Below are 15,853 nucleotides of genomic sequence, written 5' to 3' on the forward strand. Positions count from 1 at the left end.
GCCTGAGTTTTATGGCGCGGTCTAATATTATAAAAGATCATACACACATCTTCCGTCCCGCACACATTGACTTGTTATTTACAACTACGTACCTACTTCCATGTTGCTTCTACTTGCGTTCTTTTCTTTTTCCGTTCATCTGATTTTTGAGTTTGTTGGTCAATTTTGCCTGTTAACTGTCATTGTATGGTTTAACCCCATTACAACACTAATTTATGACCATCTGCTGAAGAGTGAAATGAAACCACAAAATTAAGAGTGGAGAACATTGTCCATTGATCCACACTCATGCTAATATCCGTCAAATCAGTTGCGGATTTTTGGTGGAAAAGTAGGTCAGTTTGAGGATCTGCCGAAGAGAGACGAGCAGACCTAACACCGCCTAATGCAAATACATAAATAATTAAATAAAGTAGGTCTTTTAATTTTTTTCGTACATAATTTGTTAATTTAACCAAATTTATAGCGTTCAATAAAATAACGTATCATGTTTTCATGATATCATATTTTACCAGATACCTAAATCAATATAATTTGATCCATAAATAAAATGGTCTGACACAGTAAGTATTCTGAAATTTTGGTTGGATAGCATTTGTTTATTATACACGTGTAGGATAAGAATGCAGTATAATGAATGTGATAAAAACCTATTAAGTGTAAAGTCTAGGGATAACGCTGGATATAATAAAATCAAGCAAGCCTTGAAACATTTTCCTGGAAACTTCACCGATCGACTCCAGCAAATTAGGCCGTGGGAAATTGTATTTTGGTGACGGAAGGATTGCAAATTTACAACCTAAAAGGATATAAAAATAAATAAATGGTCCAACACAACTGCAAGTACATGGATGTACCAGCTGTCCGAATTAAAAGCAAGTAGGGGACACCGAGCAACCGAGGAGACAATCCCAGCTTCGCTGGTAGAGTTATCCGGTAATGGCTAGAAATAAATAAATATATACGATGAATGGCTGGGACACGGCTGCTTCTTACCTTGCGGACCATCATTTCCATCACTCCATTTTCGATGACCCTACTTCACTTAACAAATGTTGTACAATTAGGTGACCTTTTCTTTAATGAAAGAGCAAGTTATCATCGTCATAGCAGCAAGTGTTTAAATCAAACAGTTTGGGATGTCTGTTTGAAGTAATTTCTGTTTCCATTTCCAGCATCATACTTGGTTAACAACACGTGTTATGTTCCGAAAACTAATAAGAGAGTATGTCCCCTTCATATTAAAGTAAAAATCTATCCTTTTAAGGTATGTTCGGATAATACGGAGTAATTGAATGAAAATATAATTATACTCTTTTATAATTACAAAGAATTACAACTTTTTTAGACATGTTTGATTGACAGTGTATTGACATTATAATTTCTTATGTTATGTTCAGTAATACAAAATATTATTACACGGTTACATAATTTATATTTAAAGAAAATATTAATTACTATAAAAATCATTAGCATGGTAAAAAGGTTTCCAAATAAGTTACAAAAATTAAAATCAAATCATCATATGTATTACGTTTGTAACAGCTCGTTTTCAGTGAAACCGGAACAGTGGTTTCGGGACCATAAATCCGAGCTCGGAAGAAAATTTATTTTAATATTATTTTATGATTTTCATTATGATAGAAATATCGTATGAAAATTTCATTAAGAAACTTTTACCGATTACATGTTTAATTTGATGACAAGGACCAAATTACATAAAATGCAAAAGTTGAATTCTAGTAGCTAAAGGTACCAAATAGCTATGAAATTCAAAATTTGAGGTCCTTATATGGCAAGTAGATCATTTAGAGGAGTTAGTAGATAAGAATGATTATTCATCATTGGAAATTTTAATAAAGAAAAGAATTAAATTGGAAAGATGATAAATGAATTAAATAATAAAATATCATCATTTTCATCATCTTTCCTAAAATAAGACATGGAAACCTAAGCTCAAGCAAACTTATTTTGCTTAATTAGGTAAGTATTCTTGTCCCTTTTTTAATGATTTTTTTGTTTCCAATATCGTAATAGCTTAATCTAGCTATCTCGGGGATTAATTTGCAAAACTATTAAAGTATTAGAGTTTTTTATGGATGAGTATGCATGAATTTTGAAGTTTTATGGTAGAAAATGAAAGGTTGTTAATAGATAAACAACTTTTTTAAAGAGAATTTTGATGAAATTATGATTTAGGGACTAAATTGAAAAGATGGAAAATTTATGAAAAACTTCTAAATTTTATGAAATACATGCGCTGCTGTTGTTATATATGAAAATCGGTTAGGCTTGGAATAAGGATTAAATTGTATGAATTTCATTTTCCGAGCCTAGGGACAAAATCATAATTAATTAAAAGATAGGGGCAAAATAGTAATTTTTCCAAAGTTGTGTATTGGACTGAATTGAATATGAATTGTATTAAATTGAGTTAAATTCATTCATATAGATCCAGATAGACACAATACGGAGTTAGATCAAGGAAAAGGAAAAATATCAGATTAGTAGCTTTTGTGTACACGAACACTTGTCAAGGTAAGTTCATGTAACTAAATTGTATATTTATATGTTTTAAATTGAATGTTATGTATTTGAAATGTATGAGTTATTATATGAATTACATGACTAACATGCTTGATGAGGATATGTGTTTAGGCTTGTGGTTTGGCCGTGTGTCCCCTGCATCTTTTAAATTGCAATACAGAATGCTCAAAATATTCATACGACCTAGCACACAGGCATGTGGCTTGGCCATATAACTCCTACACCTTATTAATGCAAGTCAATATGCTCACACGGCTAGCACATGGGCGTGTGGCTTGGCCGTGTGACCTAAGTTAGTGAGCTCCCAAGTTTGGACATGGGCTGGAACACAGCCGTGTGTCCCTAATTCGAATGCTCATACGGCTTGTGACACAGACGTGTCTCTTGATCGTGTGAGACACACGGCCTGGCCACACGGGCGTGTGTCCCTTGCATCTTTGAAAAATTTTGATATTTTTCGAAAAATTCTCTGAGTACCGGGTTTAGTCCTGACTTGTTTCTAATGTGTATTTTGGGCCTCGAGGGCTCATATAAGGGACAATATGTTTGATTTTGATCTGTTTCTGACATGAATGTAAAATGATATGCATTGTCTGTATTTGATCTGTAAATTCCGATAATGCTCTGTAACCCTGTTTCGGAGACGGATATGGGTTAGGGGTGTTACAACGTTAGTGCAAAAAGATAGTTGATAATATGATTACTAAAAATAAAAATAAAAAATAAACATCATATTTAATTTTATCTAATTGTTTTAGTGTTCCATATTTATTACGTTATTCCCTATTTAATATTTAACATAAACATCTTTTCATCAAATATTAATCCTTGATCGAGTTCTTTTTCATCTAAATCTAATTTTGTATCATTGAGATTATTAAGATCTCAGTCTTCCATGTACTCCTCGAAGTATGAATTATCTAAAATCTACCTATGAATATAAAATATGCAACATGTTAGTACAATCCAACATTTTTTTTAAAATATATATATTAAAGTTATGTTGTTAACATGGGAAAAGATTTTTTTAGAATTACAAAGGTTCTCTCAATCACATTTCGAAGCCTTAAATGTTTCAAATTAAAGAATTAATGAGTCATCTCTATTGCTTGTGTCTAGCTTAATTATTTCAAATGATACCATACAATATATGGATTCACGGTGCAAATAGTTTATAGTTTTAATCATAAAAACTTATATAAACTTAATTTGGAAAAAAAATTATACTAGGTTATTACCATTTTATAATATGTAGATAAAGTAAAAAAATATTATAATATTTATAATATATAAATTTTTTTATAAACTATCTAATAACTTTCTTATCATTTCTTATAAATAATATAGTTTTTTATCATAATTTTAGAAAGTTATTTTTTTACAAATAGGTTTTGATAAAAAAAAGTATAATACTTTTTTACAAATAATATATAGCATAGACACATAAATAAATTATGTTCATACTTCTCGACATACCTTTTTATAAATAAATATATTATAGCATTTTTATGATTTTTTATATAATTTTTAACGTAAATTAAAAAAATAGGATTTAAATAATATAATTTTTAGGATTTATAATATAATAACTTTTTTACCATGATTATCCCAAACATCCATACACATTCATGCTTATAATATAAAAATTTATAAAGTAATATTGTATATAAAATAATTTTTTAAAATTAGATTTGGTTGTAATTACCCTCCTCTAAAATTAAAAAGCGTATTTAAGGTGATTTAATTATATTATTCAATAAACCTCATAAATTACAATAAATTATCTAAATATTCCGTAATTAAAATTAATTATATGAATGTATATTGTACATGATTTTCAAACTTGCGGTCCTATTCCAAGCGTTTGTTTGGACCGTCGAAATAATGCCATTTACTGGCAAAATCTATCCTGACCCCTCCGAACGATCGAAGAATGTGGCCTTCATTAGGGTTTTTAGAGTTTATAAAAATAAAAATAGCCTGCACATGTTAGGTTTAAGAAATTATATTTGACTTGAAGTCGACATACAGAATCAGGGTAAATTCACGGGCTTTACTGTTATGGTTTATGGTAGATTCATTCAACCCGCTTAGTTTAAAAAGTAGAGAGAAAATTTCTTAGTAATTCCCCATCTCTTCGACTCAACAAGGCTTGCTTACGTGGGTACAAATAGAGAAGAGTTGACATAAATCATATTTGTTTTATGGATTATTTTTAAAAATTATATAATAAATTTGGTTTGACCTTGGTCAAACTTCAAGAAACATTAATCTGTTTTGAGTTGATTAGTGTATTTTCTTTTTCCAAAATAATCAGGTAGGAAAGTGTCAAGTCTCCACCCCTTAAAAACCCCCACCCTTCCAAGGCCCTGCCTCCAATCCATCCAAAAACCCCTTCATACCTGAAGCTTCCTTTGCCACTATCTCAAACCCAACAAACCATGTCGCTCCAATGCCACCACCATTCTCCTACTTTCCCTTTTTGCTTTAGACCTTGCGCCAACGCTGACAACAACTTCTTAGCACCTCCTCCACCGCCGCCACCGCCGCCGCCGCCACCACAATCCTCAGGTAAAACGAATCTTGCTACGAGTCTCTACCACACAAATCTAGGCCTTTTTTCCCTTACTTGGTCCCGCTCCTTCCTTGGTCACTCCCTCCATCTCCACCTCCATCCTGCCTCTCACTATTCTTCCTCTTCTCCGCTCTCTCTCCCTGCCTCCCTTTCCTTCTCCACCCTCCATTTTCATCTGCATATCAAACCTTTTATTTTTTGGAAGAAACATGGACATAAGAAACTCAGCAGCGCCACAGTCCCTAATGTTCAAGTCTTCTGGGACTTCTCCAGAGCTAAGTTCAGATCCGGGTCTGAGCCCGACTCTGGATTCTATATTGCTATTGTTGTTGGTGGAGAAATGACGCTTCTCGTTGGTGATTCTGCCAAGGAAGCTTATGCCAGAGCTAGAGCTCAAAGGCCCGGGAAAAGCCAATCTCTCGTTTTGAGAAGAGAACACGTACTTGGCAATAAAGTGTACAACACAAAAGCCAGGTTTGGAGGCAGAAACAGGGAAATTTCCATTGAATTTAAGGCCAACGAGGATGGAAAGCTATGTTTTAGCGTTGATAACAATAGGGTATTACAAATAAAGCGACTTAAGTGGAAATTTCGAGGCAACGAACGGATTGAAGTAGATGGCGTCTCAATACAAGTCTCCTGGGACGTGTATAACTGGTTGTTTGATCAAGATTTGAACAATGGGCATGCTGTTTTCATGTTCAAGTTTGAGAACGAAGGCTCTGAAATTCTTGAAGGTGATTATCAGCAAGACGGGGTTGAAGAGGTAGTCGGTCCTTTCAACGAGAAGAATGGGGTCGTCTTGTGGCAGCAAAGTTCATGTAATTTTGGCGTGAATGGAATCGAATGGAAAAAGATGAGGAAAAGCTTCTTGCGAACTGCAAGAAGCTCATCCTCTTCTTCCATTTCGATGTCTTCAGCTTCATCAGCAGGCAGCTCTTCCGTAATGGAGTGGGCAAGCGTGGAGGAGAGCGAGTTAAGTGCTCCTACTGGCTTCTTATTGCTTGTCTATGCGTGGAAAAAGTGAAGGATTTTTCCTTGTCCTGATGCTCTCCTACATTACTTTTAATCTTTTGTTGATAATGTCGCTATTTGATTCCTCACTAACCCCATTTGTTCTTGAACATAGTACAATAAGAAGATTGTTACAATAGGAGAACAAAATTATAAAGAGAGAGAGATTTATACATAGATAGATCTAATCCTTTCCCCCTTGTGTTCTCGAAAGAGATTAATATGTTTACGTGCTTCTATATGGAAATTATTGCGATTGTTAGTTTTGTTGGAGCCCCTGGTTGTAATCCATACATGCAGATTCAATGAGCAGAAGCTGTTGTTTCTTAATTTTTCTGTTCATGTTTACTGTTTCGTTCTAATGCTTTCATTGCTGTAATGCATGCCTTTTCTGCTTTTCCCCTTTCCTTGTATATGTCAAGTCTTTGCTGTTATGATTGGAACAGTAATTGTAATGGGAAATCTCCAAGTTTCCATTCTTGGAGAAGGTGCAAGTAAGATGTAAATCTCGTTTTGCTTTAAATGAGCTTCCTTGGGGATGCGTGTAAGAACTAATAACCAATGTTTTTGGATCCTATAACAGCCCAAGCAACCTAACCCTGTCTCGGATCCCTGAAACTGCAAGTTTCTTCATTGGTCCGTAATCTTAAACCTTGAGAGGATTGGTGGAACCACAAAAAAAGAAAAAAGAGTAGTCGTACAAGATCGAACGGCACTCGAAGGAGGTTGGAAATGGCCAAATTGTATAGTGTTTGACTGTTTGTCTGACAACATGGCTGTCTTTGTTTGTGGAAACTGGAAAGCCAATCTGGTTCGTTAATTTCAGGCCACAGATTTTCACCTTGAAAGGAGTGTTCTTTTTTCTTTTAAATAAACCAAGACTTTTTTAAATGAGATGAGACTGTGCTAACTTTATGGGGAGGGACTCGGAATTAGGCATAAGTTGAGATCCCAACTTGTATGTATACGCTTTTAACTTAGGCGCGTCGGTAATAAAAAAGTTTTGTTAGGCTGTGACTTGTCTTGTACTTTAGGATTAGGTGTGAATTTGTTCATCCATTTTATAAATATTGCTCTGCTGTGGGTGGTTGAGTTGAAGGGGGAAAAACCTACCCTTTAGTACCCGTTTCCATATTTATCTATTTGGCAAACCCTAAAGATAATAAAACCCCAAGATTTTTTCTCATTTTCTAAAGAAAGAGATGCCAAGTATAAAAGTATTTAATCTAAGCAAATCATTGGGAACATCATAATATTTTAGTAATAAAATATAACCTTGATGCTGTTGTTGGGTTTCTCTTTTTAAAGTTATATTACACTTGCCAACTGTTGGAACATCAGCAATAACATGGTGGGGTGGGTTCAAATTTCCAACTCAACTCCAAACTGTATTGAAGTACGATCCAAAAAAATGAGACCCATCCTTACAGTGGAATTCCATATATTTGGGGACTATTGAACATGAATTGTTGCTGTGGAGTGTGAGACCCCCGGGTTAAGGTCGGAAAACCATGGATCTTGCCTGTTTTGGGGGATTAAGGTAGCTGGAATTAACTGGAATCCATACATTCCTCTTTTACAAATCATTTAGTCCTAAAAGTAGGAAACAGAATCTAAACAGCACAAAAAAGGAAAAAAAAAAACCCATTACCTCCCTTTTCTTGCAAGCTTTAATTGGCTTTTGTAAATGACTGGTGAACAACTGAAAGTTAGCTCCAATCATTTGACAAAAACCCCTCAATTGGGATATCACTTACCAAAATGTAGGAATCACGCACAATATTATTATTACTATTATAATTAGGACAAAGTTCAACTTTGTAACTATCAGAAATCAAACTGTTTCACCCATTCGAATGGATGAATTCATTTGACGTGGATTTTATATTCAATGGCATTGCCAACTGTTCACATGCAATTAGGATAGCCATTGACATCATCGACTTTTATTTTTTTCTTGCTTATGGCGACCAAGTGCAAGTTGAACCATATCCACCATATACCAACCAAACCCACAGTACGTTAGTTGAAAGTTTGAAAGCAATATATAAGATGCCATAATAATAGAAAATTCATTCCCAAACCATAAAGTAAAGATGCAACGTATTTAGGTGCACAACAATGGACAAAGAACATTGCATCATGAACACACTAGTAAAAATGCCATATCATCTTAAAATGAATACATTTTATTGTTATATTATCAGGCTTGGTTGATTGCAGAAATATGGGCTTTTGACGTTGAATCTGCTTGAAGCAGGATGGGCTGTTGGATCAAGATTTTCAAGCCTTAATTGCAGTCTTCATCCAACAAGGAATTTTGAAGGGAAATGGAACCCGGGAAATCGGATGTAAATATTTGGCTGCTTATCGGGATTTCAAATGGGGATACATCTTAGAACAACCTCTCAACACTATATTATGAAGCAATGGTTTCTTAACATTTAAATGATTATTTTTTCACTCCATTTGTAAACAAATTTATAAGAATTTAAAGTTTAAGAAAAAATAATTATTTTTTTGGTAAAGATTAAAAAGTCAACATATTATAATTTTGTTCTCCATTTATTACTACTATTTTTTCCCCAAAATTTAACTTTGCTTTTCCCCATTCGTTTAATCTTTTAAACCCTAATCTTAAAAGCTAAAACCCCATTTCATTGATTCGGGAAACTGAATTCCCAACAGTCAAACTAAAAATGGCTCGCTTCATTCCAGCAGCTCAAAGAGCATTTGTCTCTGCTGCTTCGAAAACCCTAACTAATGGCAGCCAATCACGAACCGCATCTGCATATTCACTACTCCAATTTCATCCCTACGCAACCTCCCAAACCCATAAATCGCCTTTCACAGCCAACATCATCAGAATCCTAAGCAACGAGATCGAGTACCAGCACGACTACGCTCCTCCCCATCAGGTAACTATTTATTTCTATCAAAACAATTTGCACCCAAATTTTATTTCATTTCTTTTCTTCACAATTTATATAGCCGGCTACGAGTTTCAATTCATTTACGGTCCAAGACCGACCGGGAGAGAAGTGGATGACAATGAGGGGAAAATACGGAGAATATGAAGAAATTAAAATTGAAGCAACTATGTTTGACGGTTGTGTTTTTGTTCCTAAGCCTGGAGAAGATAGCACTGGGGAGAATGTGGTTCTTCACATTAGCTTGCTTGTTGATATTTCCAAAGGTCAAGGTTATCCTGATATGGAATTTTTGTGCTCAGCTTGGCCTGATCATTTAGAAATCCAGAAAGTTTACTTGCTCAATCGCGATAAGACTATTATTAACCCTTACATGGGACGTGATTTGAGGAGGTATGTTATGAGGCACAGCTTGCAAGCTTGTTACAGTTTCTACTTCCTAATGTTAATTGGCAAAGTCAACAGTGATATTTTGTTTTGATGTTTTGTTGTTGTTTCAGGAAAAAGAATAGGAAGCTTCAGAGGACACTTGGTGATTACTTGGAAGAAAGGGGAGTAAATAATGAACTCTGTGTTTTCCTGCACGAGTATATGATGAATAAGGATAGGATTGAATTGATCCAGTGGTTGGGAAATGTCAAATCCATTGTGCAGAAATAGAACGAGGTTTGCTTATAAAAATTTGATCTCTGCTATCTAGTTTTTTCCTGCACGAGGTTCATAAGATTTCTGTTTAGGTTCCCCTATGATTTGTAGCAGCCTATATGAAAAATGAAATACAAATTGATTGACCATATTTTGGCGTTGGACTGTTATTCAGAGTTGTAAAGGTAAGTAATCTTACTGGTGCAGGTAAAAATAAGTTTATGAGGATTCTATGCATCCGCCAACTCTCTATTTTAGAGCTTGGATTTGTTGTTAACTATATTTTAGGGTCTCAGAGTAGTGAACAGCCTTTATTTTGGTGTTCTAGCAATCCTTGCCCAGTAATTGTAATTGCATTGCTTCGTTGTGTTCCTCAAGTAATGCATGATATCTGCAAGACTCAATTCTAATGTATGCATATGAAAGGGTTGGTAATTACTGAAAAGACAGTAACTTCAAAATAAAACTAACTGAATTATTGCAAACCTTCACCTTGTAAAGGAAAAAAAAAGAACAAAATGTATCAATTTCTGCTAGCAGGAAGCTACATTATTTCTTGAGCCATTTGATGGATACAAGCATGTGATTGAGTAACCTTTGGCCTATTTTAGGACCATTAACTAAAAGTGCTGCAATTTCCATCAACTCTCACTTGGTGTTGCAGGGCTTTAAAAGCTTAGAGTTGTTCTGTATTAGGTGCTTTGTTGGTTTAAGACATAATAAACTGCTGATTCTTCTTTGCTTTCTTGGTTGTAAGGAAATTACACTGGTGATAAGGCCATGTATGCTCCATTTATTCTTTTGATTTATGCAAAGGAGGTGAGTTCAATGTTCATTTCACGGTGGGGATTTTCTATAGGTGTTAAACCGTCAAAATTTGCTCATGAGTTTGCATAGAATTGCGCCGCTGATGATAAATTGGCTTCATGACATGGTTTTTTTCTTCACTTTTTTTCTAGTTTCTTACAAAGTAGGCCAAGATCTAAGGAGAATTTGCAAGCTTGAGGATCAAACTCCAATCTTGCTGGTATTTGTCAAAACAGATGAACCATTTGGGTCTCTTTTTTTTTTTTTTTCATATTAAATGGTGGTGATGAACATGTGTCTCTAAACTCGGGTGGGACTTTGAGTTGAAAATGATGACATTCAACTCTTTCGAACCACCATTTGTTTAATGTTGTGGAAGTTGAGACGTTGGTACCAGGCATGCCCCAAAGTTGTACAGTGGACCACTAATCTCCTCAGATGTTTGTCTGATTTGCTCTGAACTATTAGTTTCACAACAAAGCTGCTTGCCATCCCGACCTCCCCACCAATCAAAGATTATTTATATGTAATGTCGCTGTATGATTAAAACTGAGCCGTCAGGTTAGCTTGTTTGGACCAATAAAGCAAGAATCAATTTATCCGAATAAAACAAAAAAATATAATAAATGTGTTTGCTTTTTAGCATTTTATTATCATAAAATCAAATCTTTTTTAGATTTTGAGGGATTAGTTAGTGGAGATGACACAGTACGACAAAATCATAGTCGCTGACCTCAAAACAACGTTGTATTAATTTAGTATTTATCTTGGAAATTTGTGTTACAAAAAACGTGAAGATGAGAAAATGTATTTCAAAAACCGAGTCATTATTGATATATTTTTTGCGGAATCTTTTAATTTTACAAAAATATACTAAAAAAAATCCATGAAATTTTAATTTTAGAGCTGGAATAGATTAGTTTGGTTAGACTTAAGAACCGGTGGCTTTACCGGATTAAAAAAAACCGAAAATTGATTAGTGTTGAATTGATTTATAAATCAATGGCCCTAATTAGAAAATACTCAAATTGTGCCCACAACAATATTAAGCAGGTCCTAATTAGAAAAGTCATGGTTGTTAGGAATATGATTACATCTTCTAAATTTAATGTAATTATTGGAAGATTTTCATGTTATAGTATTTATTTTATTATGATTTGAAACTAAAGGGACTGTGGGAATCCATTCCTCCAAGACTTCCTGAAGTGAATTTCTGGGTAATTATCAGTCAATTGAAACTGGTCTGGGATTCAAAACTTTTTTCGATTCTGGAAGTTGTTCCTAATTGGGAAAATTCGCTCTGAAAAACAAATAGTTCAAACTTGCAAGTATGTTGTAAACAGCAACCAAAAATAGGATTTGCAGAAAATGATTAACAGTTCCAACTAAGGGAAAAAAAAAGCTAAAAAAACTTCTCTATTATAAAAATATACATGACAATTGCTACAAAAGAAATTACGAGTAAACTAAAATCTTAACTGGAATATATAAATAAATATATATATTCTCTTAAAAATAATACTGAATTAGAGCTTGAGGGATAGATCAACCTTTTGCATCTCTTCCTTCTTAGGCTTCATACTAGCACCAGCAGACCACCAATAATTACTCGTCACTTCATCAGCTGGAGAACCCATCATCATCCTCGTTATGCTAAATTTACCGACATTTGCTCGACCCGATGGTCCTGCTCCTGTTGCATGGTGGTTCTCCATTGATAATTTCCCTACAGCCGGTTGTTGGTCTATAGGAGGCCTAGACCAACTATGGTGCCCATACGCATTTCCGAAACCAGTTGATGAAATATGAGAAGAAGGTTTATGGATCATTGAATGCACCTGAATCCCCAGAGATCTATTATAAGAGCCGTGCAGCGGAAGAGAAGCCAAGCTAGAGTGGTGGTTGTGGTAAAAGTAAGGATGGCCTAAAGCTGTAGCTTGAGGTCCTCCCCATCCCATCCTTTGCCCTCTTTTCACCAAAGTCCTCTCTCTTTTGTGGGCATTTTGGTGGCCTCCAAGAGCTTGTGAACTGTAGAATTTCCTTTGGCAATAGGTGCAGGAGAAAACTCGTTGCTCACCATCTGTAGCTTGAGGAGTTTCTGGTTCTGGTGCTGTACTATCGGATGAACCTGCTGTGTTGAAGGAATCAATAAGGTTGAGTTCTTTATTGAACCCACCAATATCGTCACACTCACTTGTGGTTAGCTTTAGATCTAGTTGGAGACTGGGTTTTGCTGCTTCTTGTTCTCCATCTTTGATGACTTCATTTGAAGCTTCTGGTATAGAAAGGACACATGAGGTTGTCTCGGAAGCACTAGGCTTTTTACTTAGAGATTCCATAGGAGGAGTGTCTACCACACGCTCAGCTATGTTGTTGGGCAGACGATGAAATGTTTTTGTTGATAACATAATAGAATAAAAATCTTCTTTTTGTTGAAGACAACCGAAATGCTTTTTGTGTGTGCAAATAGTACTATGTAAACAACAGTGTTTTCCCTTTATTTAAAAAAAAAAAAAGAGAGAGAAAAGAATGGTAGATTTCTTTTTCCTTTTATCACTCACATGGAAAGCTAACTTTATTTGGAACTCCACAATGTACTTGTTTATATCAGAAAAAAGAAAAAAAAAAAAACAATCTAGTTTTGCTTTCATCTGATCACTACATTATTGCTTTTTTGACTACTTTCTGATCAGTAATCAGTGAACAATATTGTTTTTATCCCAGGGATACACTCTTTTTTTCAGGTTTCAGATCTCCCTGCAACACCATCAGCCTCATGCTGCACTACAGTTCCTTTTTTGTTAAATACTATGCTTTGCTTTGAGACTGTCAAAAGCAATACTTGCCTTGAATTACTATGGTAGACTAAACACGGGTTTTAATAGTGTCGTATTTATTATAGTTATTGCTATATATATATACATTTGAATTCAGGTAAAAAATGGCCAATCATGGGTATCTATCTATGTACTTCAACTACATCAAACAGAAGCACCATTTCCCCAGTCAGTTACTTTGAACGTGCATCTTTACACATTTCTTGGATGTTTTGCCCCACTCTTTCTGTTGCTATTATTATCGAAAACAACTCACAAACTCAAAGAGCGTTAATGTGATTTGATTGAATGCTACTTGGGGGCATTGGTGGGGAAGGGGAATTGCGACCCCTTTATAATAATGTACATGGTTTGAATTTTATATTATCATTTAAAATTTCAAACCATCATCAAATATAAATATACACGTGGGTTGTGAATAAAGTTATTGGAGAGTAGAACACAGTGCGTGAAAATATATTAGGGGTCGGGGCCGGTGACAAATGGCCGACAAACAAATGGTGAAGGTGATGGGCCCTCATGGCAAATACTAGGGCCATCTTATTGGTTAAACCATGAAAGAAAAGAAATAGCAAAGGGTTGATTAATTGACCCTTGAGATAAGCATAAGTTTACTTAATTATTATGAGAAAGCAAGAGTTATTTTAACCAAACCCCACAAAACAAGCCACATGATTTTATAGTCTAATAAATAAATTCAGTCGTATCTCTTTTTGAGATTTCTTTGTCTGCCTTTCTATAATCTACATTTAAATAAATATCACTTCCACATCATATATCTAAACAGATCTTCAACTACTTTTAAAACACCACATCATACTTCTCCTTCTTCTCCCACTCAAATCCATCACTTTTTATCTGACAAACAAGACAGATAAAAGATGACAAATGCAACAAAATAGGAAGCAAACAATCAATTTATTAGGTTGTTGGTCTTTTAATTTCCAGAAAGCAACTCCATGGATTTAAAGAAAGACATGGAGAATTGAGTTAGGTTCTGGCTTCTTCTTTTTTTTTTTTTATCTTTTAGAGTGTGTGATTGATAGATTCAAATCTCAAACACTAGGCTGCTGTTGGCTTCTGATATACTTTGGCTCTTTCGCTTTTCTAAAATTGGCTGCTTCTAGTTAACACTTGCTCCAATGAATTTTGTTGAACCACTTCAAACACAGTACGCAATGTATAAACGGAACCCTCCAAAATCCAAACACAACAGCAAAGCAACATAGGTTGTCGGTATTTCCAGAGTTCATGCACCCTTTAACTTCGTGCATTCAAAGGTCAAATCAAATTTCCTAACTTAAATCTATATTTGTTTGTTTCTTCTCATGATTTGCACATTTGTCCAAGTTTCTAAATCTTTCCCTCTGCCTCTATCGTGACCCCCTTGTATCCTGTTTTCCAAAGTCCAAGTCCATGTCTCACCCCCAACTCCACACTGCCCCATGGGTTAAGTGTTAAAAAAAATAACTATTACTTATACTAGAAATAGTCTTTATTATATTTTAATTTTCTTGGAACTGTTAAGTTAGATTTTATTATTAGTTTTATATTATGTGTAATTTGTGAATTTAATATTTATTTTTATTACTTTTTCAAATTTTAAAATTTCGACTTTGACTCTAATGGTAATTTTAACTAAAATGAAGTGGCTTTTCTTTGAATATTATAAATTGACATAATATTACATATCTAATAATATATTTATCCCATAATATTTTTAACTAAAATTTAAAAATTATTAAAAATCACTACATTAGAGTGTAAACAGGAATAACCCACCCATTCAAAGGTATAATTTGCATGGGAGGGGGCGGGAATATTGAGCCGGATGCATTAGCCCAAGTGTCAAGTACCGAAGAAACACGTGAGGATTCCATTAATTCCACTATTCGAATTTGGACTGGAAGTTCCCTGCAACAGTCAAAGTGGCTTTGTTTCTTTAAGGAATGGAGAAAGAACTAAAAAATGAAGCCAAAACTAATGAAAAATCACGTGCATTGCTCTCCAGAGTTGGCTGATTAGGGCTTGCCTACATCTTATCGAGCTCCTGCTGCTGCTATAGCCACATATTTAGATTGGGCTAAATCTCATATGTTTTGATTATCATAGAAAACGGGATAAGTTCAGTGGGATACTAATGTTTGGTCCAGAGTTACTTCTTTGTGGACTCCTAGACCGGGAACGATGATGTTTGGTCCAATGTGGAAGGTTCAAGGGCTTGGATACATAATGATTAAGGTGAGAATTACGCGCATTAATTTATATATTTTCGGGACCATTTAGGTCGTGTTGCTATCTTGAAAGGTTATTGGCATCAAAGTCCCGTAACTTCACGAAGAAACACAGATTTATTGTTATTCTATCAATCAAGTTATGAGTAGGCTGTTTTTCTCCATGGTACCCTTTTGTCATGTGACCTTCTTACAGAGCAAGGAATCTCAAAGATTTTGCACCCAACATAAATCATCTATTTATATATTTTTATTATACTCTAA

At 34.7% G+C, this 15,853-nt stretch overlaps 3 protein-coding genes across 6 annotated transcripts; 2 read left to right on the forward strand and 1 right to left on the reverse strand.

The window, feature by feature from the left end:
• Positions 1 to 4,751: 4,751 nt before the first annotated feature.
• On the forward strand, positions 4,752 to 6,466 carry LOC107906849 (uncharacterized). Its single transcript, XM_016833978.2, has one exon. It carries the CDS (start codon positions 4,989 to 4,991, stop codon positions 6,147 to 6,149), a length of 1,161 nt encoding a protein of 386 aa, XP_016689467.1. The 5' UTR covers positions 4,752 to 4,988; the 3' UTR covers positions 6,150 to 6,466.
• Positions 6,467 to 8,525: 2,059 nt separating this feature from the next.
• Positions 8,526 to 10,770, forward strand: LOC107906848 (uncharacterized protein At2g39795, mitochondrial). 4 transcript variants are annotated; one of them, XR_001686810.2, is made up of 5 exons: positions 8,526 to 9,054; positions 9,128 to 9,459; positions 9,567 to 9,732; positions 10,469 to 10,530; positions 10,671 to 10,770. XR_001686810.2 is itself a non-coding variant. In XM_016833976.2 (4 exons), the coding sequence occupies exons 1-3, from the start codon at positions 8,836 to 8,838 to the stop codon at positions 9,724 to 9,726; spliced, it is 711 nt and encodes a 236-aa protein (XP_016689465.2). In that variant the 5' UTR covers positions 8,526 to 8,835; the 3' UTR covers positions 9,727 to 9,732; positions 10,671 to 10,770. The 4 variants fall into 4 exon arrangements, 3 of the variants coding, with proteins under 3 accessions (XP_016689465.2, XP_016689464.2, XP_016689466.2); XM_016833976.2 differs by lacking the exon at positions 10,469 to 10,530; XM_016833975.2 differs by having other exon boundaries at positions 9,567 to 10,770.
• A 1,151-nt stretch (positions 10,771 to 11,921) lies between these two features.
• Positions 11,922 to 13,432, reverse strand: LOC107906847 (zinc finger protein 3). Its single transcript, XM_016833973.2, has one exon. The coding sequence runs from the start codon at positions 12,924 to 12,926 to the stop codon at positions 12,045 to 12,047; it is 882 nt and encodes a 293-aa protein (XP_016689462.2). The 5' UTR covers positions 12,927 to 13,432; the 3' UTR covers positions 11,922 to 12,044.
• Positions 13,433 to 15,853: the final 2,421 nt, after the last annotated feature.

This window comes from Gossypium hirsutum, chromosome D05 (assembly GCF_007990345.1).
Source record: "Gossypium hirsutum isolate 1008001.06 chromosome D05, Gossypium_hirsutum_v2.1, whole genome shotgun sequence".
NCBI lineage: Eukaryota > Viridiplantae > Streptophyta > Magnoliopsida > Malvales > Malvaceae > Gossypium > Gossypium hirsutum.